This window comes from Polypterus senegalus, unplaced genomic scaffold, assembly GCF_016835505.1.
Source record: "Polypterus senegalus isolate Bchr_013 unplaced genomic scaffold, ASM1683550v1 scaffold_2432, whole genome shotgun sequence".
NCBI classification, from domain to species: Eukaryota; Metazoa; Chordata; class Cladistia; order Polypteriformes; family Polypteridae; genus Polypterus; species Polypterus senegalus.
Window position 1 is genome coordinate 1 of NW_024383392.1, and position 24,464 is coordinate 24,464.

General features: G+C 39.4%; 1 protein-coding gene across 1 annotated transcript; it reads left to right on the plus strand.

Annotated features, from left to right (window-relative positions):
• The first annotated feature begins 2,050 nt into the window (after nt 1–2,050).
• Nucleotides 2,051–23,853, plus strand: LOC120521493 (tripartite motif-containing protein 16-like). The gene is made up of 6 exons (XM_039743073.1): nt 2,051–2,711; nt 9,132–9,227; nt 12,486–12,719; nt 12,814–12,973; nt 13,087–13,146; nt 22,285–23,853. Exons 1-6 carry the CDS (start codon nt 2,121–2,123, stop codon nt 22,809–22,811), a joined length of 1,668 nt encoding a protein of 555 aa, XP_039599007.1. The 5' UTR covers nt 2,051–2,120; the 3' UTR covers nt 22,812–23,853.
• Nucleotides 23,854–24,464: the final 611 nt, after the last annotated feature.

Sequence of the window (24,464 nt, forward strand, 5' to 3'; positions counted from 1 at the left end):
ACTTTTGGCACGCAGACTTATTCTGATAAACTGGAAGAACCCAAACTCTCCTCTTTTAAGTCAGTGGGAAACTGATGTGTTATATTATTTAAAATTGGAAAAAATCAAATACTCAGTTAGAGGATCTGTACAGACTTTTTTCAAAACATGGCAGGATCTAATCAGTAATATTTTAAAATAAGTTCATAAAGCACAGAGAATTTATTAATTTAGGTATTTTTACAAGCCTTAAATTTTACACCGTTTGGCTTGCTCTCTCTCTCAGGGTGGGGATCGATCTGTTCTTAACATAATTCTTTTTTTTGTAAAAACTTGATTGCTATGTATGGATTGTAATAAAATTAATAAATAAAAAAAAAAACAACAAAAAAAAAACATCAAACTATGTTACAATTTTACACATTACAAATCTCAGTTCACGAACGTCTCTGGACACGTACAAATCGGGTTAGGACCAAAAAATTTGCCAAACTTTTCCATCTGTTCACAACCACACACTAGGTATTCGAATGAGCCAGTTTCCCTTTCGGTTTGTACACGTCGATAATTTCCGCACGTGTTCAGTCTCTCCCTGTGCATTCCCTGTGCAGCGAGAGAGAGAGACGCAGACAGACACACGTGCATGAGAAAAAGACGCACGCACGCACACACGCACACACATACACAGGGAGACACACATGCACACACACATGTGCGCGCGAGAGAGACATAAGCACACACATGCACGAGAGAAAGAGAGACACATATGTACACACACACGTGCAAGAGAGACATATACATGCACACACACACACACACACACAGGCTCGCGCGTGAGAGAGAGACTTACGCATGCATGAGAGACACGCACATGTGCGCGCAAGAGAGACACACGCATACACACACGAGCACGAGAAAGAGAGACACGTGTAAGAGAGACACAGGCGCACACACATGCACACATGCCAAAGAAGGCTGGCCACTTAATCCATTGTAATCCTGTTTTACAACAAAACAACAGGATAATGTAACTTAAAAAATGAATTTAGCAACTAAATATACAGTAGACTAAGCTCACACTAGCAACTTGCAGTTCTTGTTGCCTATTGATGCTTTTTTTTTTGCAGTGGGACGTCAGATAATACAGATTGTTGGATAAGCGAAGATTGGATAAGCGAGACTCTACTGTATATATATATATACTGTATATATACTTTTTTCTTCTGTTTTTGTTTCTATTGTCAGCTGTATGATTATACTCTCTTTGTATATATATATATATTTTTTTATTGTACATTATTTGTGTGTTTTTGTACAGTATTTACAACAAATTCATTTTTTATTTTCCTATATGGCCCATTGGCATGTGCAAAACATCTATTTTTGTTGTGTTTGCCAATTTTTGTTATATTACACGTGGGATATTTAATTTGGGTTTATGACTAGTTTGTGGGAACATTCTATTTTTCCATATACTGATTGCATTGTGTTTACGTTTTGTAAAAGTATGTTTTTCGTACAATACTTCATTCTATAATAAGTGACTTTATTTTATTTAAAATACAAAGTGGAATTATATACGTTGACATTTTTTTCTTTTATATGCATTTAAAGTACATACAGAAACGTGTTTAGGGTTCTGCCTACTTTATCTTTTGTTAATTTTCCCAGTAAGCCGGGTGTTTATATCCTTCGTATTTTTGCGGTAGTGGTTGTTAAATGCACACCGCCATCATGTGTATAAGAACAATATTGCAATGAAGCAAAGTAAAGTAAAGAACGACGAGAATATGTACGGAACTAAAAGAGCGGCCGCCCTCAATCCCACTTAAAAAGGCACAGACTCAGATGATCGATCCCGTTTTGTTTTTCTTGTCAATTTTGTTTTTTCTCAATTCGCAGCTTATTTGTCTTCTAGTCTAACGCCACTGGTATGATCGGCACGTAGTTTTAATTTCCCCAAAAATCAAACGTTACCACGATCCCTGTGTGAATAATGCAAATTATTATTTAAACGTGACTGCCTTAAAATCAGACCAGCGTGGTTACGTATCAGGAAGTGCTTCGCGATTCTTTCACTTTCATTTCACTTCTTCTCTGTTAACGCCCGTCTGCAGCAGGCTACTTTATTTCCGTTCACAATGGCAGCAGCTAATAAATCTTCAGTGTCCGCCGATCCGTTCTCCTGCCCGGTGTGTCTGGAGGTCCTGAAGGAGCCGGTCACTCTTGTATGCGGACACAGCTACTGTATGGACTGCATTAATGACTACTGGGACAAGTCGGATAAGGAGGGGGCCTACAGCTGTCCTCAGTGCAGACGGACATTTAAAGAGAAGCCGGAGCTGAACAGAAGCACCGTATTAACAGAACTGATCGAGAAACTGAAGGAGGTGACAGATGATGGAGCTAATTCTGAGAGTTATGCTGGACCTGACGACGTGCCCTGTGATGTTTGTACGGAAAGAAAACTGAGGGCCGTAAAGAGCTGCCTGACCTGCATGGCCTCCTACTGTGAGACTCACCTGCAGGCTCACCGGCGGTCCGAAGTTCTGAAAAGACACAAGCTGGAGGATCCAAATGGAAATCTGGAAGAGAAACTCTGTACAAAACACCAAGAAGTTCTGAAAATTTTTTGTAGGACGGATGATACCTGCGTCTGCTTACTGTGCGCAGTGACTGAACATAAGAGTCATGACACGGTGACACCTGAAGAAGCGAGAGCTGAGAGACAGGTGAGGAGACGAGTAAGAATATTGTTGCCAAACGTCACTTATATACGAGTCATGTCCCATATTTGATCATTTTGTCCCCTCTCCCGTACTGACCTGTTCGGACACCCAAATGTCTCGTATTTAGTTGATTTTCAAATTACGTAATAAAAATTCATTTTTACTACCTTCTTACGGTACTTATATAAGTAATTATACTTTCTTTTCTCCGATTCCCATGATGAAAATAACCAAAATGTAACGAGGAAAATTGTGTTTGCTGCCTGTTTGCAGCTTGTTCAGTTGCTCTGGTTGGCTGAGGACGGCGACACTCTTACGGTTTTGCTTTCCAGCCGCACTTCTGTGCAGTCCTGGATCAGCATTGCAACATACAGCGACTGTCAACAAAGTGTGTTGTTACTCTTTGCCACAACCCACATTTTTTCTAACTTAAAATCTACTCCATTCATCCATCCCAAGATTCCAAAACGTTAAGTGTAAATTTCTTGATGAATATTCCAGCGAATGGACATTTATCAAACAAGGCAGAAGCTGTTTTGAAGCAAACTGTGGTGTATGTAATTGCACTTTCAATAAATAATTTCCAAATTATTTTACTATTGTTTTCCTCATAACCCATAAAATCCTTGCTTTATGTTTTGAACCTATGTCTCTACTTTTATATAATATATTTATTGGTCTGTGAAGAAGTCATGTATAAATTTCTATATATAGTGATATAGAGAGAGAGAGAGAGAGAGAGAGAGAGAGAGAGAGAGAGAGAGAGAGAGAGAGCGAGAGATTTTAAGAGTGTCCCGTATTTCTAATTTTCTAATCTGGCAACCCTAAGTAAGAACGGTATCTGAATAAAGTAACGGGGTCATGGGAACTGAGTTGTCATTGTTGTATCCCAGAATTGAGAGTAATGAAATGTCTCCTGGTCACCAAATACATCTCAGTGTTCAGGTTTTCAATAGTCTGAAAAGTTAAGAAAAGAACAAAGCTGAGCCACATAGTAATACAGCAGTCAGTGATGCGGCCTCACAGCTTTGACAGTTTCAGTTTCATACATTATCCCAATGTCTGTATGACTTTTCTTCAGGCATTCTAGTTTTACTCCACATTATAAACTCAATAACTCTAACCCAGCCGATAAAGACACAGGGCATTTGTGCTGGTGTACGCTACCTAGTGACAGAATGTCATCCTGACTAGGGCTGAGTCCTGAATTATGCTCAATAATGCTGGGATAGCCTTGGGCTTCCCATGATCCTGTTTTATAATAAACAAGTTAAAACATTAGAAAACATGTGACAAGAGTAAGCCATTCAGCCCAGCAAGTTCACCAATCTGATTGTTCGAAATAACATCCACATATGAAAGCCCCTAGAGTCCTAGGACCTCATGTATGAACGGTGCGTATGCACAGAAATGTTGCATACGCCCATTTTCATGCTCACATCACAATGTTTAATAACTAACCCTAGTGTAAAGCCAGACACATTCTCACGCCAGCTCAAACCACTGCGTAGGAAAGTTTTGAGCTTAGTACTGCAAACTGGCAGCACCCAACGTCAAAGCAGTGCTACTGTTCCTGTATGGAGTGCCTTTCTTTGTTTAGATTCACATCCCTGATGCAGCTTTATCAAATACACTGAAATTAACCGCATATCTTTTATTAGTTTAAGGCATCTGATTGTAATCAACCTGTAACCAAAATAGACAAAATTATGGGAGGAGTCGAGGTGGGATGGCAGGCACTTGCACAAGCGTTTCATTTTACACTAACCAGGATTTATACAGAGGCAGTGCGAGGAAGTTGACTTGCACACAATTTTGTGCATCTGAATTTTTTTGTGCGTATGCACATTTCTACTTTTTTTACGCACGGTGTTATACATGAGGTCCTGAGTGTCTACCATAGTCCTTGGTATTTTATACCATGTGCCTGTGGTTCTTTGCATCAAGAAACACTTTACAACATTTGTGTGAAATCTGTTTCCAACCATATTCTTGTGTTTTTGTTGCAGAATTTATTTTAAAGTAGCAGCTGAGATCTATTGTACTAACTGTTGCACTACTGTACTAATTCCTTTAATAACTGTAAACACTTCAACTCTTAATCTCAGTTTGCTGAACTCCTTCAGTCTTTCCTCATAGCTCATATCTCCCACTCCAAGAATCAGCCTGGTTGCTCTTCTTTGGATTTTTTTCTAGCACTGCTTTGCCTTTTTTTGTAGCCTGAAAACCAAAACTGAACACAGTATTTCAGGAAAGGTCTCCCTAGTGTGTTATGTAAATTGAATAAAGGCTCCTTTGACTTGTATTCCTCATCTTGTAATATATAATTTAACATCCTGTTTGCCTTCTTGATCACTTCTGTCCAATGTCAATGTCCTTCTCATAGCTCTACACTCTTGTGTATTCATATCTACCATTTTCACTCCCTACATGTAATACTTCATGAATCTCCCCAGGAAATGTGAATTTTACTCCCTACGTGTAATACTTTACATTTACTAATTGCCACAGATCTACCTAAGCCTGCATGCTGTCCAAGTCTTTTAACTGATTTTACATCTTTTGCCCTTTCACCTTCCTCTGTTGAGCCCACTGTCACTCAAAAAGCGATGAATGGTGCATTCGGACACTGATAGAGCTTGACCTTGGAGTTCTGCTTGTATCTCTTTGGAAGTTATCCTTGGCTTTTTGTCCACCTTTCTCACTGTTCTTTAGCCCATTCTGGGGTCAATTTTCCTATTATTTGCAACCGTTGTCGCAGGAACATCAAGCTGCTTGGAGATGGTCATTTAGGCTTCGTCTTTGACATGCCTATCTTTAATTTTCTTTCTGATCTCCTCAGACAACTGATTACAGGAATGTGCAATATGAATTAATGAAAACACCTAGTTTGAAAACTCACTCTGGTCCAGTTATTTTTGATCATTTCTAGGGGTTTCAACAAATGTGTCCAGGCCATTTTAGAAGATCTTTGTAGAATATGCAACACTTGATCTCTTTTGTCACCTGCTTTATTTTATTCGATGACATGTCAAAGGTATTCAGGTTTATAGGGGGGCAATTGCTTTTTGTTTCATGACTTTTCAGGAGACATACAGCACTTTTTCAATGAGTTGTAAAGAGACCAACAAATTTGTCCATATCTGTATGTTATGGTCACATGATCCTAATGGTTTAATCACCTGTAACTCTTCGATTCTATCTTAACTATTCCAGAATACTAAATCTAGGCAGCCCCCTCCCCTTGTTGATGTGTCATAAACAGTCTCTGGTTATGTCTAGAAACTCAAGCTCTTGTGCTCTGCTATGTGCAATTATATCTCATTTAATGTTTGGGTAATTAAATGCCTCATGACCTTAATATCCCCGTCTAAACTTGTCTCTCTATTAAAATGAAAAAATGTAGGGATGAGACACAATTTTTTCAGATAGATAATTTTAAGTCCCACGAGACAAGACTTTGTGCCAAGAGATTTCACCATGCCCAGGGCCAGAAATAAAAGACAAAGAGTAGAAAACAACGTAAAATGTAAATTTGTAAAAAAGTAAAAATTGTAAAGAGGTGCAAAAATATTGGCGTGATACACATGCAGAGCAGGTTAGAGATTATGAAAGTACTAAAATTTGAAAGTCTCAAAAAAATGATAGTAAAGATCGCATTAGCGCTAACAAACAGAAATTATTATTCAGTGAAAGAACGGAACAGCGAACAGAGATCGAATATATGGACACAGGTGATATGACAGAAGTATGTAGATATTGTTCGGCTTTAAACTTTAAAACAGAGATTTGTAGATTGTCTTAATCGTGTTGCCATCAGGGGAAAAGTAGTGTTTCTTTCCAATGAAGAGGCGCTTCTGCAAGCATTAAAATTTTTTTTTTTCTGGTGAAATCCACATACGCAAGTGGCAGAGACGCGAAGTGGCTGGCGCACCCACGGTTCACTCACTTCTCATTCATGTGAATGCTTGTGTTAGACACAGTTCATGCTCTCTCAGCTCCATGCGGGGTCGGAAATAAAAGACAAAGAGTAGAAGACAAAGTAGAACGTCATAAAGAGGTTTAAAAACATTGGCGCGATACACATGCAGAGCAGGTTAGAGATTATGAAACTATTAAAATTCGAAAGTCTGAAAAAACTGATAGTAAAGACTGTGAAAGTGAAATCCACATACACAAGCGGCAAAGACACGAAGTGGCTGGCACATAGCACAGGCCAGGGGGCCGACGAGCAAAGCGAGATGTAGCCTAAAACTGTTGCCTGAAATAGGGGTCTCAGGGAAAGTACTAATGTGAGGCCTTGTACCCTGATAATGCCTAGATGAATATAAACATCCTCACTAAGCTGAGGGTCAATATCTTATTGAAAGAGCTTTGCATTTCAATACAGTTTAACATAAATGGTGGCCTCCACCCCACATACACATCTTTTCGGTTTTGCTTATCTTTTTAAGCAATGTGTACCCGTTTATATTCTACTCTTGTCCATCTCTACTGTTTTGTCAGGTTTCTTTTTTTCTGTTAAATTAAATTTATATGCAGCTACATACAGTTCCAGCTCATTTATTTTATTCTTAATTCTCCTTGCATTAAAGCAAGCAATTTTAATGTATTGTTTAGTTTCCTTAGGCTTAACCATGGACTAGATATTACAAAATTATCATGAATATTTGTATTAATACTCCTGCCTGTTTCTTTATGTGAAGTCCTAAACCTGACCTGCCCTAAACTCCTTGCCCATCAGTTCTTAACTAACCCACGCATACACCTCCCCAATACATCGGTACCCCTTCTCTTCAAATGTAACCCATCACAACAGTTCAGTTCCAATCTGTTCCAGCAGAAGACCTAATGTCCACTACACCTATGCCCTTCTATTCTCCACTAAGATTTGAGCCAGGTGTGAAGCCTTCTAACCTCCTCAGTCTTACCTGGACTGGAACGTAGCACAGGCTGAACTTCCAAACAGCTTGGCACCCACCTCTTTAAATTTGAATTGCAGAATTGACTTCTTGACGTTATTTATGTTATTTGTTCCAACACCACCCCTGCTTTGGCCAGGAGCCTATCTACCCTTCCAGTCAGGTCACTTATTAGTGTACCCAGAAGGCAACATCATACAAAACTCTTTGGAACAAAACTACATCTCAATCCCCCTAATGACTGTTACAGTGACAGTTAATCATCTATTTAATGCCTTCAACTGAAGTTTATAGTCCGTTTACACTCCAAACACATTTTCACTTCCTTTTTCACCTGTGCATTTGAAAAATAAACCTTTCTTAAGTTAGAAATCTACTGACTTCCTTGTGATAACCAAAAATGGAGTTTAAGGATCATTTATTGTAACTCTTTGCTTTATGTATTTGACTGATTTTGATTATTTGTTTTAGTTTTATCCCTAGTTCCTCATATATGTCAATGTCAGAAGATTAAAAAATAAAAATGAAATAATTAATACAGCAGGCATCCCTTTGATCAAATGCTTGTGTTGATTCCTCACAAAATTGTACCATATTAGCAACATACAACATCTGCTGGATAATACACATTATTTTATAATATTTGCACATTATTTTATATTTTTGTCTTGTCTTATTACAACATTTCTAAAAAAATAAATAATTTATTATGATCAAACAGTTACTCAGTACCTGAGTAGTCTTTTCACCAAATACTTTTTTAACTCTTACTTGAGCAATTTTTTGGATGACTACTTTTTACTTCTACTTGAGTAACATTATTTTGAAGTAACGCTACTCTTACTTGAGTACAAGATATAATCCCCACAACTAACAAAAAATTTTCTCCCTAAAAATTTTTACTCATTTTATTTTATTATTTTTTTGCTACTCTACCCACCTTGGTTCAAAGGTCAAGTATGCACAGATGGGTGGGGGGTCCAAATTCCCCCCTTCCAGATGGGGAATGTAAACTTTAGGTTGCAAATATTGGTGACAAACACAGGACCAATACTAGGCAGGGATAGGACCTGTCAAGTGAGCATGATGTATAGGAAGGATGCTACTCCCATTAAGCTGGGAAATATTGGTGGAACCATTTGGAGTCAGGAATGTGAAGAATGGAATTTTGGGAGTTGAATGAGGAAGACAAATGTGTTGGGAAATAAGAACTGTAAGAACAGTAAGGTTTGCAATTCTTTGGGCCCTCATTTCACTTGATTTGAGTCTGTGTGTGTATCATGCAATAAAGCCTGATTCTGCTGCCATTCCTGAGACACTGTGTGCCTTACTTTAAAGACTTTGTGCCAAACCCTAACCATGACAACACAATCAGCTTGATGATACTCAGCTGATAGCCGCTTTCTCCTTATTACTAATTCATTCTATTTTTGTCCTTTCCTTCCCCATTGGACTCAGTTTTTCCAACTCACATGTCTCTTCTCATTTTGTCTCCACACAGAGTCAGGTGGAAGAGAGAAAGGAAGAAATGAAAAAGAAAATTGAGGAGAAAGAGAAAAAACTGGAGGAGGTAAAGGAGGCCATAGAAAAGATTCAGGTGAGTCTTGTATGTCCTATTAGCATTTCACAGTGAAAAATGAGAGAATAACTGAATTAGGATTAAGTGTGTTGTGAAATGAGGTAAAAAGAGAGGTTTTATACACTGTGGTCAGTAGAGGGCATATCAATGCCTCAAACCCAAGACACAACTACACAACATACAGTGCCGGGTTCAAATAACCATTTAATTAAGAATGTACCTCAAAAAGGTTTCTTATTCCTCAAAACTGTATATTTGACTTTACCTTTTTCTACAGTCTGGCCCAGTGAGTTCTGTCCTTCTTCCTCACCCAATTTTGACTCCAAGAGTGAGGTGAGGTGGCTTCCTTTATGACAGACCTGGGGGTACATCTGGTACCATAACGTTGCACTAAGGAAACACTTCCTACTCGGGCAGAAATCTCCAAACATAATGATACTTGTTCTCAGCAGCTCCTGCCCAATGGGACTACAGTTCCCAGGATGCTCAGTGAGTATGTGCATGGGTGATCCAACAAAGAGACGCAGCCACTTTAGGAGTATACAGTCCTGATGGGTGGTCTCCCCCGTCCTTCCATTAAATGGGTTCTATTCTGGCAATTCAAGGGTACAATTTGGGAAGCCAGTCCATCCCTGCCGCCTGTTACAACAAATATTGCAGGTTTGCATTTATCATACCATATATCTTCTAGTAGTGGCCAGCTTCTTATTGATGCCTGTTTCCAATAAACGCCGGGTTTGAAGAGATGTCGCGACAAATAGACGCCGGTCTCTAATAATAGCCAGTCTCCTTTAAGCGCCGGTCTGTAGTAAACGCAGATCTCCAATGACCCACCGCCTTTTTCGTATGCTAATCCTCTTTTCGTATCACCTGGGCTACCGCCCTCCTGCAGTGAATCATATGGTAAGTACCTTTTCATGTCAAAAATGTTTTGTCGTCGGATGCTATCGAGGAAGCGAGAAAGTCAAAAAGAAATTTCTTTGTGTACATTTTGCCCTTTCGTCTCCATGTCAATCATAACCCCACAGGGAGGGCAGAGGTGGCGGGAAGAACATGAAAATGCCATCTTCGACACGTTAATCCTGATAAAACTGATTACTGCATGACAACAAGCAATGGAAGTACCTGTGTTGCCATCACAAGAAGAGGAAGATGAAGAAGAACTCGCAAATAATGAAGCAATCATTAACTATTCAGACGACGAGTAGATGGTAAGTACTGTACTTTATTGTATCTTATCCAGTCTCATGTCATAATGTATATGTATATGCGTGAGTTTGGAGCTTATTGCATTTCCTTATGTTCTGCAGGGGACTTGTCGGGCTGATGAGTGCTTTCGTGCGAAATTCGGACTGGTGCAGGCCAGTGCTGGTGGCATCATTGGCAAGAAAGTTGACGTCTACCGTACCTGTTTTTCATGCTTACGGTAGTACTGTACTGTAAACTGCTTTAATAAGACCATACTGCTGTACTGATAATTTCATTAAATCCTGAAATGTTCATCCGGTGTTGTTGCCTACATTTTGTGACCGTAAATACGGTACCATACTGTATTTTACTGCCAAATGAACCCCGTTTACCCATCACCACTCCGTCTGCGAGGTGAATAATAGCCGGTCTCCAACACCCGTCGGTCTCTTTTAAATGCCGGGCCGTCCGAATAATTTTTTGATTAAACGCCGGGGCTACTATTGGAAGATATACGGTACTTCTTCTTCTTTCGGATGCTCCCATTAGGGGTTGCCTCAGAGGATCATCTTCTTCTCCTTGTTCTCTTGTCTACTTTCTGCATCTCTCAGACTCTCCCACTTCTTCACCATCCTCTTCCACTGTATACTCTCCTGTACTTCCCCATTCCACCACCAGGTTTCCTTTTTCTCCTTCCTCTGTCCAGATGTCACACCAAGCACCCTTATTGCTGCCACCATTCCAACATCTGCTGTAGTTTCCCAACTGTCTGGTAACTCTTCACTACCACCCTCTTTGAAATTCCACCATTTGATCCTTGGCTCTGCCGTCACTCTCTTCCTCTACTTGATCTCCAACGTCATCCTACAGACCACCATCCCATGCTTCTTATCCTATGCTGTCAATCCTTCAGATTGACTCTTCTGCATAGGATGTTATCTACCTATGTACATCTTCCTCCACTTTTGTACGTCACCCTATGTTCCTCCCTCTTCTTAAAATACATATTAACCACAGCCATGTCCATCCTTTTGGCAAAATCCACTATCATCTGACCTTCTTCATTCCTCTCTTTGACACCATACCTACCCATCACCTCCTCATCTCCACTGTTCCCTTCACCAACATATCCATTGAAATCCGCTCCAATCACCACTTTCTGTCCCTTGGGTACACTGTTCATCACTTCATCCAACTCACTCCAAAAATCTTCTTTCTCATCCATTACACGTCCAACTCGCGGTGTATATGCACTAACAACATTCATCATCACAGCTCCAATTTCCAGCTTCATAATCATTACTCTGTCTCACATTCTATTCACCTCCAAAACACTCTTGACATACTGTTCCATCAGAATAACCCCTACTCTATTTCTCCTCCCATCCACACCATGATAGAACAATTTCAATCCACCTCCAATCCACCTGGCCCTACTCTCCTTTCATTTAGTCTCTTGAACGCACAATATGTCAACTTTCCTTCTCTCCATCATATCTGCTAACTCTCTCCCCTTACCATTCATACTGCCAACATTCCTACCCTAAGTTCTACTCTCTTTACCTTCCTCCTGTCCTCCTGCCTCCGGACACGTCTCCCCCTTCTTCGGCGAACAGTAGCCCAATTTCCACCAGCACCCTGTTGCCTAACAGTACTGGTGGCGGTCATTGTTAACCCAGGCCTTGACCAATCCGGTATAGAAATTTGTATTGTTGTCCACATATTGATTTGGCAAAATATTACACTGGATGCCCTTCCTGATGTAACCCCATTTATCCGGACTTGGAACCGGGACAAAGAAACACACTGGTTTGTACATCCCCTGTGGCTGGGATAGGTTTGTATTTGTCATACTGAAAGTCTGAAAATAAAATTTTAAATCCTCTGAGTAAAGATATCAATACTCTTAATTGTGAAAATAGACTTTTAACTACTTTGATAAATTTTAACATACAAAGTATTTTGTCAATATGCTAATTACAGCTGAACAGATTGACTACAGATTAACTTTTATTATTTTATAGTTTGAGATTCCATGTCTCTCAAGCTTATGTGATTGTAATGAATTTCTATCTATTTTCTGATCAGAGCTCAGCAAAGAGAGAAGTGGAAGAACTCGAGGAGACCTTCAAGACTTTACTTAAGACAATAGACCATGTAAGATCAGAGGTTACTGAAGTCATTAAAGGTCATGAAAGGAGGGAGGTAACAAAGGCTGAAGTGCACATGGAGCAGCTGGAGGAGGACATCAAGGAGTTGAAGAAGAGAAACGCTGAGCTGGCTGAGCTTTCACATACAGATGACCACATCCACTTCCTAAAGGTGAGATGGACGATCTGAAGGTCTACCACCAGGTCTGTGTGACACACAAGTTATATTTTCTCAAGTTCTGTTTCCCTTTGCTCTTCTCATATAGGCACTTCCTTCTATCTGTTTCCTGCTTGGAGATGAAGAAACAGGAGACATTAGTGTTAATGGAGAGTTACTTCCTGAGACTCTGAAGATGAGTCTGTCTGATCTGAAGGAGAATCTGCAGGAGATCAATGGCTGGGAGTTTTTGAAGACCAGTGAGCCTGGTGGGTAATGTGCCCTGAAGTGACCAGGCTGACCCCAAAGTGGGAGATGATGCTTCCCTGTTTTGTCATAAGTGCTGCAGGCTCACATTCTGCTTTCCTCTTTTTTTCCTCAGGGCCTGATGTTCCAGGACACATCCTGCAAAATTTGCAGACCAGAAATGGACTTTTAAAATGTAAGTCAACTTCTAGTTATGCTGAGTTTAAACAAAATTTAAGGATTTTATTATTTAATGTGCATTAAATGGAGTCCAGAAGTATAACAGTATGTTGTGGAAAAAACAGAGGCTCAATTTGCACCAGGAGTAGAGTAAATGTCTTCCTTGTGGCTTTGACTAAAGTGCAGCAGGTGGCGCTGTAACATACTAACCTATATGCACTGGATTGGTTTAAAAGTCAAACTCCCATTGTGGACTGTAGGGATAATTAAATAATTATCTATCAGTCTTATCTTCACCAATGCTGGCAATTAATTAAAGAATTCGCTAGGTCACCCACTTTATTTACCTTACCTTTCTTTGTTGTAGGAGGCAGTCAATTATTGCTCTTTGTGGCACAAAAGTTTAGATTTTGAAGTTCCGTTCTTGAAGTAATGGCTGCTCTTTAGTCTCTCAGACTTGGCTCAGCACTTGGCTTGGCAGACTAGTCTAGAAATAAAAGTGATTGTTAAAGAGCGAATGGTTCATCAGTTTTCTGGTTTAGAGATTGTTTCACGGATTTTCTATTGTTTTGGAGAGCGTACTTAGGAGTGTGCCCCTCTCCAAGAAATGTGGGTTCAGCTAGATATAAAGAACATGTAACCTCTCGTGACTAGTTTAAAGTCAGCTCTAGCTGCAAAATCAGGGCCTGCTCATAGACATAGTGTTTTGTCCATTACAGTCGTCTTTTGTTCAATTAACATGAATTTGTTCTTGGGTGTGTCGTTTGGCCTGAAAGGGGTCTGCAGAGAGGCCTATGCAAAGATATCAGTTCAGCTCTGATTTTCACCTTTCTTATCAGATTCAGCTTCTCTTGGTATTTAAGAGTTCAGCCATTTTACTTGGAATGTAAGTGGTTTGCTGCAGCTGTATGTCTGCATCCCTGTAAAATCTGCTGTCTTACCAGGCCTGGTGTGCCCCTAAAGCCTAGCAGAATGGGCAATGCCCACTTTGTCATTCAGGACAGCCAAAGAAGCACTGAAAAGCATAACATGACTCACTGGAGGGAGAAGGGCAGTGGCTTGAGAAAGAGCATGTGGCAAGTGGACAACATTTACCATTGATGTGCCTTGTGGCTTTGAGCGAGTAACTTCACCTGCTTGTGTACATTCTAGGAAATCTGCACAGCATCTCACATTGTCATTGAAAGACACTCTACAAATCCAGGAGGCTACTGATCTAATCAATTAAGTGACCCCAAGTCCAACCGTTCAGCACTCTGGACAGCACTCCTTGTGAGAGTCGTGTCTCTCTTCGTTGTGGGGAATCTTGAGATGGCATGAGTTACTGAAAGTTTCTAAATAAAATTGAACACGTTTATTTTTTGTAACTTAGTCAATCTTTCTTTTATAGTCTAATCGAGTTTGCATTACTTAATATGTCATTAAATTTTAATTTGAAATTCAGAATTTATAATTAAAGTTGGAAAACACTGGAGATGCCAAATGTAGTCACATTGATGATGGTATCCATAAATTATTTTTAAGACAGAATCTGTGAGGGCCTTTAAATGAAGCTCAAACTAATGACAGTGGCTTTGCGTTAGGCCTCTCCTGTCACTGATGGCTTAAAAGGGAAACAAAAAAGCTCTGTTTGCTTTTATTTGTGTCTGTCTCTAACATCTATAAGTCAGTCTTTCCACTTTTTATTTTTGATTCTTTGCTTGGAGAAGTCAGATTAAGTGAACACAATGTGCCAGTACCTGACATGATGATGAACCCGACAGCAGTCCACCGCTGGATTACGCTGCGCTCTGTGGTGTGCCAGCACTTGGGCTTCACCAAGTCACTGTCACTGCATTTGAAGGGCATTGTTTACCATAGGCGCCAACGTTTTAGATTAGTTGGGTTTGCTCATATTATAGATGCACATCAATAATAACTTATATATTGTAAGTGTAGTGTCTGTGTCATTAAGCGCACTGCATTCTTTCACCCTGACTTTCAATTTATTTTTTAAACTTTAGTAGACTGTATCTTTCCCTGCATTATTATTTTTCCTGAATCTGTATTTTCTGCATTATTTTTTCAGTGTTACTGAAATGTGGACAACTTTAGTCATATGATTTTTCATCACTTTAACTGCAAAAAAGTTTTGTTAAGTAATAGTAATGAGATTTGCATGAGCAAATTGATTCAGTGGAGTGCAGTACCAGTGCTATGGCGAATGTGTGATGCCATCAGATTTTTTAGTTTTACATGTAGGTGTTCAGTGTACATGTGCACATATCATCAGTCTGACTCATAATTCTGCTGATTCTAGTTCATGTCTCTTCTGATTCTTTCAAGTTCAAAATAAATCATTACTGGGAACCAAGAACTTACTCACCGATGGTTCACTTGTTCATCACCCACATGCAAGTGCAATACACGAATAAGACACCAACAATGAGTATATTTATGATAGTATTTAATATGTATTTTTGTACAATTTATTATTGGAATTATTTTAAATAGAATCTTCTTTTTCTTTCGGCTGCTCCCGTTAGGGGTTGCCACAGCGTAAGCCTCATAATGACTTCTTTAATTTTCACTGACACAGCTCTTGCCCTCATGTTGAGCAATGGCAGCTACAGACTCCAAAGGGTAGAATCAAGTCGAGGTATCTTATGAAGCCATGAAACCCACCTGAGGATTCAGAAACATCAGGGATGCCAATTGTCCCAAACATTATGGTGCCGTGAAATGGGTAGAGCATGTAGAAAAAGTGTTGCCATTTCTATAAGGTGTGACCATAATGTCTGCCAATCCCCTTAAATAAAAGTCTGCAATTTGCACTTTAATCACACCTGAATTGTCTGATTTGTAATTTTAAACTGTGGAGCAGAAGGGGAAATCAAGAAGAAATGTGTCTTTGTCCCAGACATTATGGAAGACAATGCAGTAATTAATAGATAGCATCTGAGGAAATAATAATTAAATAACTCAGTCACTTTTCTTCAGGATACAGTACAAAGGAGTAACACACAAACCTGCCTGCGTGTGTCTTGCCAAAACTCCTCTTCCACAAAAACTAAACTGTATGTATTGATTTCACCTATCAGCCTGCACACCCAGACTTAGTGATAAAATGGCTGTACAGTGAAGTTTGCTAAATGAACGACTAATGCAAGACCAAATCACAAGTCTGTCTCTGATCAATGAATTCTTGTTATTCAGGGTTTGAGTAAAAGACTATAACATGTGCAGATTTAGAAGTGCCTCTCATCCACTCTGCTCTGTACTTCCTGTGAGATAAATAAAGCTTACTGAGCCTGATTTTTCCCACAATAGAAAGGCTGAGATAAAGATATGTAGACATGGAAGGTACTATGATAGATAGATAGATAGATAGATAGATAGATAGATAGATAGATAGATAGATAGATAGATAGATAGATAGATAGATAGATAGATAGATAGATAGAACATACGTACATACATTAGTTATTTGACTCCAGGGGGAAATTGTTTGTACAGAAGCACTTTAAATAAATAAATAAACATATAACGTAACGTAACTGAGCCTGCCCTTTTAATTAGCATGCTGATGTGGTGGGCCTTTTTTGAAGTGATGTTACCAGCCCAGGCTTTAACATATTTGAAGCCATTGTGCTGTAAATTGTTGTGACGCAACCAAATTTGACACCAATCTCTCTAGTGGAATTTTGTGATTTGCATTGACATTACACACTCAGTTAGTAAAGTTCAGTGACAGATGGAAATGAAATTCCAGATAATCACTGATGATTTGTGATCATTATTGTGGTTGTGATGTGATTACCTTCTCTGATAGTGAAGTGATAAATATAAATCAGAAAAGATTGAGATGTTAAGAGTTTCTCTGCAAAATGTATTCATCTTCAATCAAGTTTGAGTGCTATGATATACTGGTGTTGTATTGAATGTATGTTTTAGAAAAATATAGTATAAACTACTGTGCAGCATATTTAAATGTGTGTTTCCATTTCTGAGCACTATATGGCACTTCCCTTTTAGGACAAATCACTATAAATACTTTGATCAAATGTACTTTATACTCACATCCAATAATCTCCATTTGCTTAAACTGAAAGGGTTCAACTCCTTCAATCTTTCATTATAACACAATCCCAGCCGACTTGGAATCAGCCTAGTTGCTCTTCTCTGATTTTCAAGTACTGTGTGGAAGAAAACACAAAAAGAAAACACACAAGGAGATCTTTAATAGCATTAATGCTGATCCAGACCTTTAATTTCTGAATGCCGTTGTTAAAGCTGTTTGCACTTTTATAGCTTAAACATCATCCCATCAATCAGTGTCAACCTGCTTGGTTTATACCACCAAGAGTTAGGCCTTGTGTTAGTTAGTTAGCAAACATTTATCAGTTTTATTGCTTACCGAGATCATTGATTGTCTTATCAGCAACTGCCTGGATTCCAAGTTATTCCTTTCACAAAGCATTGTATTCACATAACTCTAATGTCTGCCTGTGAACATATTTTAAATAATAATAATAAGTTTTATTTATGTAGCACCTTTCTTACACTTTTTTTTTGTCCTTGTTTGTGCACGATCGGTTTGGCGAACATCCGCTACAACATTCAGAACTTTATAGACATCGGTGTCCAGAGCCAGACATCTGTTTCGAGTTTTTTTCATCACACGCACAACATCCCAGACAACATAGCAAGACCAGCGGGCTCTCCGTGGATTGTTGTCGGGTCTAGAAGACGACACAGACGGAGGAGGGAAAGAAAGCAGAAGCGGGTCCGCAGATCCAGCGTGTTATGCTAAGGCTAAAAAACAACCATACAAGCCCTATACAGAACTTTTTTCTGCACTGAAGGAGCTGCTTTTAATCTCATTGTAGATGCGTATAGTGACAATAAAAGGCATTCTATTCTAGAAACAATTTCATACTGTACTCACCATTTAATTTGACATCTTTGGGCTGCAGTAAGGGAGTAGATATTTCCACACAATGTCCATCTTCGTTTCGATTCGCGATCGCTTACTTTTACCTTCTCTTCCTTCCTTAGCAATTATGTGTCTTGCTTGCATGGTCTTAATGAATTATATATATATATATATATATATAGGTAAATCACTGCAATGACGGAAATTACATCCACAAACACATGTATCTGGGCTACAACTGACGCTACTAACGCTCTCAGTTGTTTGTTTACAATCGCGCAAGCGGATACACGTGACCACATTCGTTTCGTAACGCAAGAAGTTGATCGTAAATCAAAACAAAAAATTTCATTTTAAACTTCCCGATAATTTATTATAAATTTTATTAATAAAATCAACAACTAAAACACTTTTTTGAATAAATTCTTTATTTAATTTAAAGTACCGGCATGCAAAGTTACTTCTTCATCTGAAAGATGGCTCTGTGGTTTTGTCATTATTTACTTCCGTATTCATCGGCAAAACTGGCATTGCGCTGGAAATCTTGAATCTGAAACGATACTCGTTGTATAAACCGACCCCCAAACTCCAAGCCAAAAATCTAGGACGAAATTCTCGGCTTATATAACGGGATCTACGGTACATATATTTTCCTGGCAATAGGATTTAAATTTAACAGAGCAGAATACAAACCCTGAAGAGACACTTAAAATTGAGCAGATATTCTTCCAGCTCTGCTTTGTCCTTTTTTGTAGCTCGGAGACCGAAGCTGCACACAGTACTCCAGATGAGGCCTCACCGGTGTGTTATAAAGCTTGAGCAGAACCTCCTGTGACTTGTACTCCACACATCAAGGCGCTATATACCCTGACATTCTGTTAGCCTTCTTAATGGCTTCTGAACACTGTCAGGAAGTCGATAGCTTAGAGTCTACTGTGACTCCTAAATCCTTCTTGTAAGGTGTACTCTCGATTTTCCGACCGTCCATTGTGTATTCAAACCTAACATTTTTACTTCCTATGTGTAATACTTTACATTTACTGAAATTTCATCTGCCATAATTCTGCCCAAGCATGTCTGTAGTGATTTAGCAGTGCTATGATCTAGTTTGGTATTTGTAAACCTAACCAGCTTGTTACTTATATTCTTATCCAGATCATTTATATTTTAAAAAATAGCATCAGCCCTAGTACTGACCTCTGTGAAACACCACACTTAACATCAGCCAGTTCTAATAGGGTTCCTCACATCACCACCATCTAGTTCCTGTGTTTTAACCAATTTTATACCCCTCTACACACAACACCCTGATCTTCCACTTCTTTTAGTTTGATGCCCAACCTCTCATGTGGCACCTTATCAAATGCTTTCTGAAAGTCCAGATAAATAATATCATCTGCTCCACTTTGATCGTATCCTTTGGTTGCTTCATAGAATTCCAGCATGTTAGAAAATTTGACCTCCATAAAACTTCTGTCCTTGCCAGGTGTTGCTCAATCTTATCCTTAATAATTCCTTCTATGATTTTTCCTGTGATGCATGTCAAGCTTACTGGCCTATAGTTGCTTGGATCTGCCCGGTCACCCTTTTTATATAACAGGAAATTATTTTCCATTTTCCAATCCTTCAGAATGTCCCCCGGTGTGCAGTGACTTCCAAAGAATATGCATCAAGGGTTTATATCTGTACTTGCTAACCTCCTTAAGAACTCAGTTATGTGAAGCTTTTGTTCACATAGACAACCATAGATTTAGTGGCTTAAAAAAGTTTTGGCCCCCTAGATTAAAATGTTTGTTACTGTGAACAGCTAAGTGAGCAGAAGATGAACTGATCACCAAAAGGCATCAGGTTAAATATGACACATTTCTTTAATATTTTAAGCAAGATTACATTTTTATTTCCATCATTCACAGGTACAAAATACCAAAAAAATGAAAAGGGCCTGATGCCAAAGTTTGGGCACCCGACATGGTCAGTACTTAGTAAGACCCCTTTTGTCGAGTATCACAACAGCCAGCTAAAAGTCTTTCAGTTCTTACTTGGGGTATTTTCACTCCTTTGTCATTGCAAAAGGCTTCTAATTCTGCAAGATTCCTGGGCCGTCTTCCATACATGCTCTTAGACAGATAGATACTCAAGGGAAATTTAATCCAGAGTTCTACAAAAACTCCACAGATTTTCAATGATGTTTAGGTCAGGAGGCTGTGAGGGTCATGGCAAAACCATCAGATTGCACATCTTGAGGTATTCCATTGTAGATTTGAAGGTGTGTTTTTCAGATTATTATTTTGTTATACTTCATCTTTTTCACTGTGTTTGCTTCCAGAATTTGCTCATATTTATTTGACTCCACTCTTCCCGCTACCAATGAAATGCTGCCAGAGGCACAGGGAAAAACACAAGCCCAAAGCCTGATTGATCCACCACCATGTTTAATAGTTGGAGACGTGTTCTTTCCTGAAATTCGGCCCCCTTTTTTCTCCAAACACACCTTTGCACATTGAGGCCAAAAAGTTCTACTTTGACTTCATCAGTCCACAGGATTTGTTTTCTAAAATCCATCCGCCTTATTTCGATGTTCATTTGCAGACTTCAAGTGCTGAATTTTGTGGCTCGGGTGTATGAAAGGTTTTCTTCTGCTGACTCTACCATGAAGCTCATATTTGTGAAGGTGTCACTGCCCAGTAAAACAGTCACAACACCGCCATTCCAGAGTCTGCTAAATCTTCCCGAAGGTCTTTTGCAGCCAAATGGTGGTTTCTATTCGCCTTTCTAGAAATCCAATGAGCAGTTCTTTCAGAAAGTGTTCATGGTCATCCAGTCCTCAACTTGACCTCCACCATTCCTGTTAACTGCCTTTTCTTAATAACATTATGAACTGAGGAAACAGCTACCTGAAAACGCTTTGCTATCTTCCTATAGCCTTCTCTTGCTTTGTCAGCATGAAATCTTTTATTTTTCAGAGTGTTAGGCAGCTGCTTAGAGGAGTCCATGGCTGCTGATTGTTGGGACAAGGTTCGAGGGGTCAGAGTTTATAAAGCTTTGTACTTTGTATCACCTGGGGCTTCCTAACAATGACTGTCCTAATGAGCTAGTGATGGTCTGAGACCACCTTGGGAAAAGTTATATGAGACCTCATATATCTTAGGGTGCCCAAACCTTTTCATGGTGCTCCTTTCCTTTCTTCACTGTACAATTGCACAAAAAAAAAACAATACACTAACCTTGCACAAAATGCTGAAAAAAGTGTGTCATCTGTAACTTTATAATTTTTGGGGATCAGTTCATCTTTTGCTCACTTCACTATTCACTGTAACCGATGGTTTAAGCATGTGGGCCAAACCCTTGCATGCCGCTGGTCAGGTAAGTGGCCAGGAAGTAAGGTAGACATTAGACCTTTCACAACTCAGCTTGATTTTATTTTGGAAGAATTAAATGGATAGGACTGGCGAGCTTTGTTGGGTTACTACATGTCATTTCTTCCTTTCTTCCCCTCCTCATTGTCCCTGCCTCCCTTTTCATTGTCCTTCATTCACCTTACCCTGTTCTTCTTCCCCTTTCCTGCCTTTATTTTCATCCTGTCTGTCACCATACATAACTGTCATTACCCTGAACTATTTCTTAATTTTATTTCTTGCTATTTCTCTCCTTTTTTTATTAATTCTTCCTCACTCACCGGATCCACATCCTCTTCCTCTTCCTCTTTGGCCTCATGTGTCTCCTCCAGCTCTGCCACTTCATTTCATTCCTCCGGCTCTTTCACTTCTTTTGATCCTCTGATCTTTTGTCTGCTAATCACCATTCTCTTCTTTTCACCTCATGCTCACTATTGTGTTGTTTTTTTCTCTTGTTTTCATGACAGCTGTCACTCAGCTTACAGTCTCCACAGTCCATTCTTTCTGTACCCCAAAGTGACCGCATAGGACTGAAGGACACACCACCTGACTGGGGGCTGATCTAAATTAAAGTCTGAGGGGTGTTGCCCTCTGCTGGTCCACAGGACCGCCACACCTCTGATGTCCAGCACTTTGATGATAAATTCTTTCAGTTTATTGATCTCAGATGTTTTATTTCAAATTAAGTTGGTGACATAACAATAGCCATATGATATTCAAAGGTTCATGAAGGTGTCCAAAAAAATTCTTTGTGTTTAACATTCTGCTGCCCTCACATTAAAGTCTTTGGCATCATCATAATGGCAGCAGCTTTCTTCAGTCCTTTTCTTTTCTTTCTATTCAGACTCCTGTCCACTCACCTTGGACCCCAACACAGCACACAGAAATCTCCATCTGTCAGAGGAAAACAAGAAGGTGACGAGTGAGGAGGAAGAGGCCTCATACCCTGATCATCCTGACAGATTTGACACTTGGCTCCACGTTCTGTGTAAAGAGGCTCTGAGTGGGACTCGCTGTTACTGGGAGCTCGAGTGGAGTGGAAAAGGAGCTGAGATTGGAGTGACGTACAAAGGAATTGGAAGGAAAGGAGAGGGAGATGAGAGTTCTCTTGGACACAATGACAAGTCCTGGATTTTGGTCTGCACTGATTCCAGTTACGCTGCATGGCACAATAACGAGAAGATTGAAATCAGTGCCCCCTGTAGCCACAGAGTAGGTGTGTTTTTGGACTATTCTGCTGGCTCTCTGTCATTTTATAGCATCTCAGACACCATAACCCTCCTGCAGAGGTTCAACACCTCCTTTACTGAGCCACTCTATCCTGGGTTTGGGTTTGTCTGGGACTCCAGTGTGACTATCTGCTCTCTCTGAAGTCCTCTGTCCAGTGTCATTTACAGATCACATCATTTCTTCTGTCACAAAGGCTTTCTTGTTGTTTTATAGTGAAGGGAAAATTCTGCACACCAACTGAACATAAACAGCCCCAGTTAATGTTTAATACCGTCAATGTCCACATAGAGGTGCTTTTTTAATAATTTAAAACTTACACTTGGCCTTAAATAAATAAACATGTGTTAATACATTTTGGGGTCCTAGGTGACCCTATTCTCATCTTTTATACTCCTATTTAAGAAAATGTCACAAATCCCATATTCTCACCACACTGCCAGTTACTGCAGCTCAGCATATCTTCCCTCTTTTCTTTGCAGTTTATACCTGTAACCCCAGAGTAAAAGCACAGGCACAACAAAGTTGCAGATTTAATTATATAATAGAAATAATATGATCAAAAATCATATGCAAAGTAAAAATGCGTGCATGTTGGTTTACAATAATTCAATCTGATGTGTAGCTGTGTAGCTTCAGGTGGCACATAACTTGTGGTTACACTCATTTATGTTCTTCTTGGCAAGCCCATCATCTGAACACGGCCAAGCAGCCTGCCTATCTTATTATGGCTGTTAAGCTGGAGTTGGTCCTCTTCAAGATGCATAAGTGGCAACAGAAAGACCAACATTATACCAGTTCCTGTCACATGTGATTCACCAGTGGGGTGTTGTGGTACAGAGTAGGCCACCTGTTTCAATGACCGGTCCTGATCAGCCACACCTCAGTCCTCCAGTCCCTGTTTCATGCCAGTTCTTGTGTCGACAAGACTCATGGCCAAATACCACACAGTGTCATCCAGCTAGATTGCCCTTTTCAGTTTATGGCCTACCTGGGGGGGTTTGTGTCTCTTCGAATTTCCTTCACAGAGTTGTAACAAAGCACTTTTGCAAACTGGCATCAGCATTATTAAAACATTGGGGAGTTTACCATGATTTTATTAAAAAAAGCTGTTCTTTATGTTACTAAATAATTCTTAAACAACAAGTTACAAACAACTATCATAATGTTAAATATTAATCAGCATCACAGTGAGCAAAGATGTGGGGTTAGAGGAGAACATGAGAGTCCCCACAATATGTGGCCATAATTTGGTGATGTGAACTCCTAAAATGGTCGGATTGATCAACACTCAAGTCCATTTTATATTTTTCATTTAATTGTTGATATCATGAAGATGTTTGCCAGCATCACATTATAAGATCAATATAGTGACCTTACCAAGTGGAAGAGTCTACTTAATCACCTGACCATGGTGGATGTAGAGAATTTCCACCACAATCCTGACAGAGGTGATCCAATACCAAAATGATTTGTTTTATTTCTAAAAAATATAAAATAAAGTATTATATCAGTGAGTCTAAAGTGAAGTGTTTATAGTGATGACAAATGGAGTCTTAGAGAAGGCACCAAATAAAATGGAATCAACCTTCATGTCATATAGGCTGTGGAAGAATTGAGTGGACTGGAAAAATAAAAGAAAGAATGAATGAATCTGAAAGCTGATACTTCCAATAGTGAATATTTATGGAGTTGACTGCAACAGACTTGTGATATATATAAATTTAATTAACTGGCCATGTACTGACAATTAAGCAACAGTTGAAAAAGCTGAGGAGGTTGTGAATTTGTGTGTAG

What these genes read in the sequence shown, in the direction of transcription:
- LOC120521493 (XM_039743073.1), top strand. Translation starts at nt 2,121, where the DNA reads ATGGCAGCAGCTAATAAATCTTCAGTGTCCGCCGATCCGTTCTCCTGC. An exon ending in AAGCGAGAGCTGAGAGACAG is followed by an intron (nt 2,712 to 9,131) that starts GTGAGGAGACGA and finishes GTCTCCACACAG; the next exon opens with AGTCAGGTGGAAGAGAGAAA. An exon ending in ACCACATCCACTTCCTAAAG is followed by an intron (nt 12,720 to 12,813) that starts GTGAGATGGACG and finishes CTTCTCATATAG; the next exon opens with GCACTTCCTTCTATCTGTTT.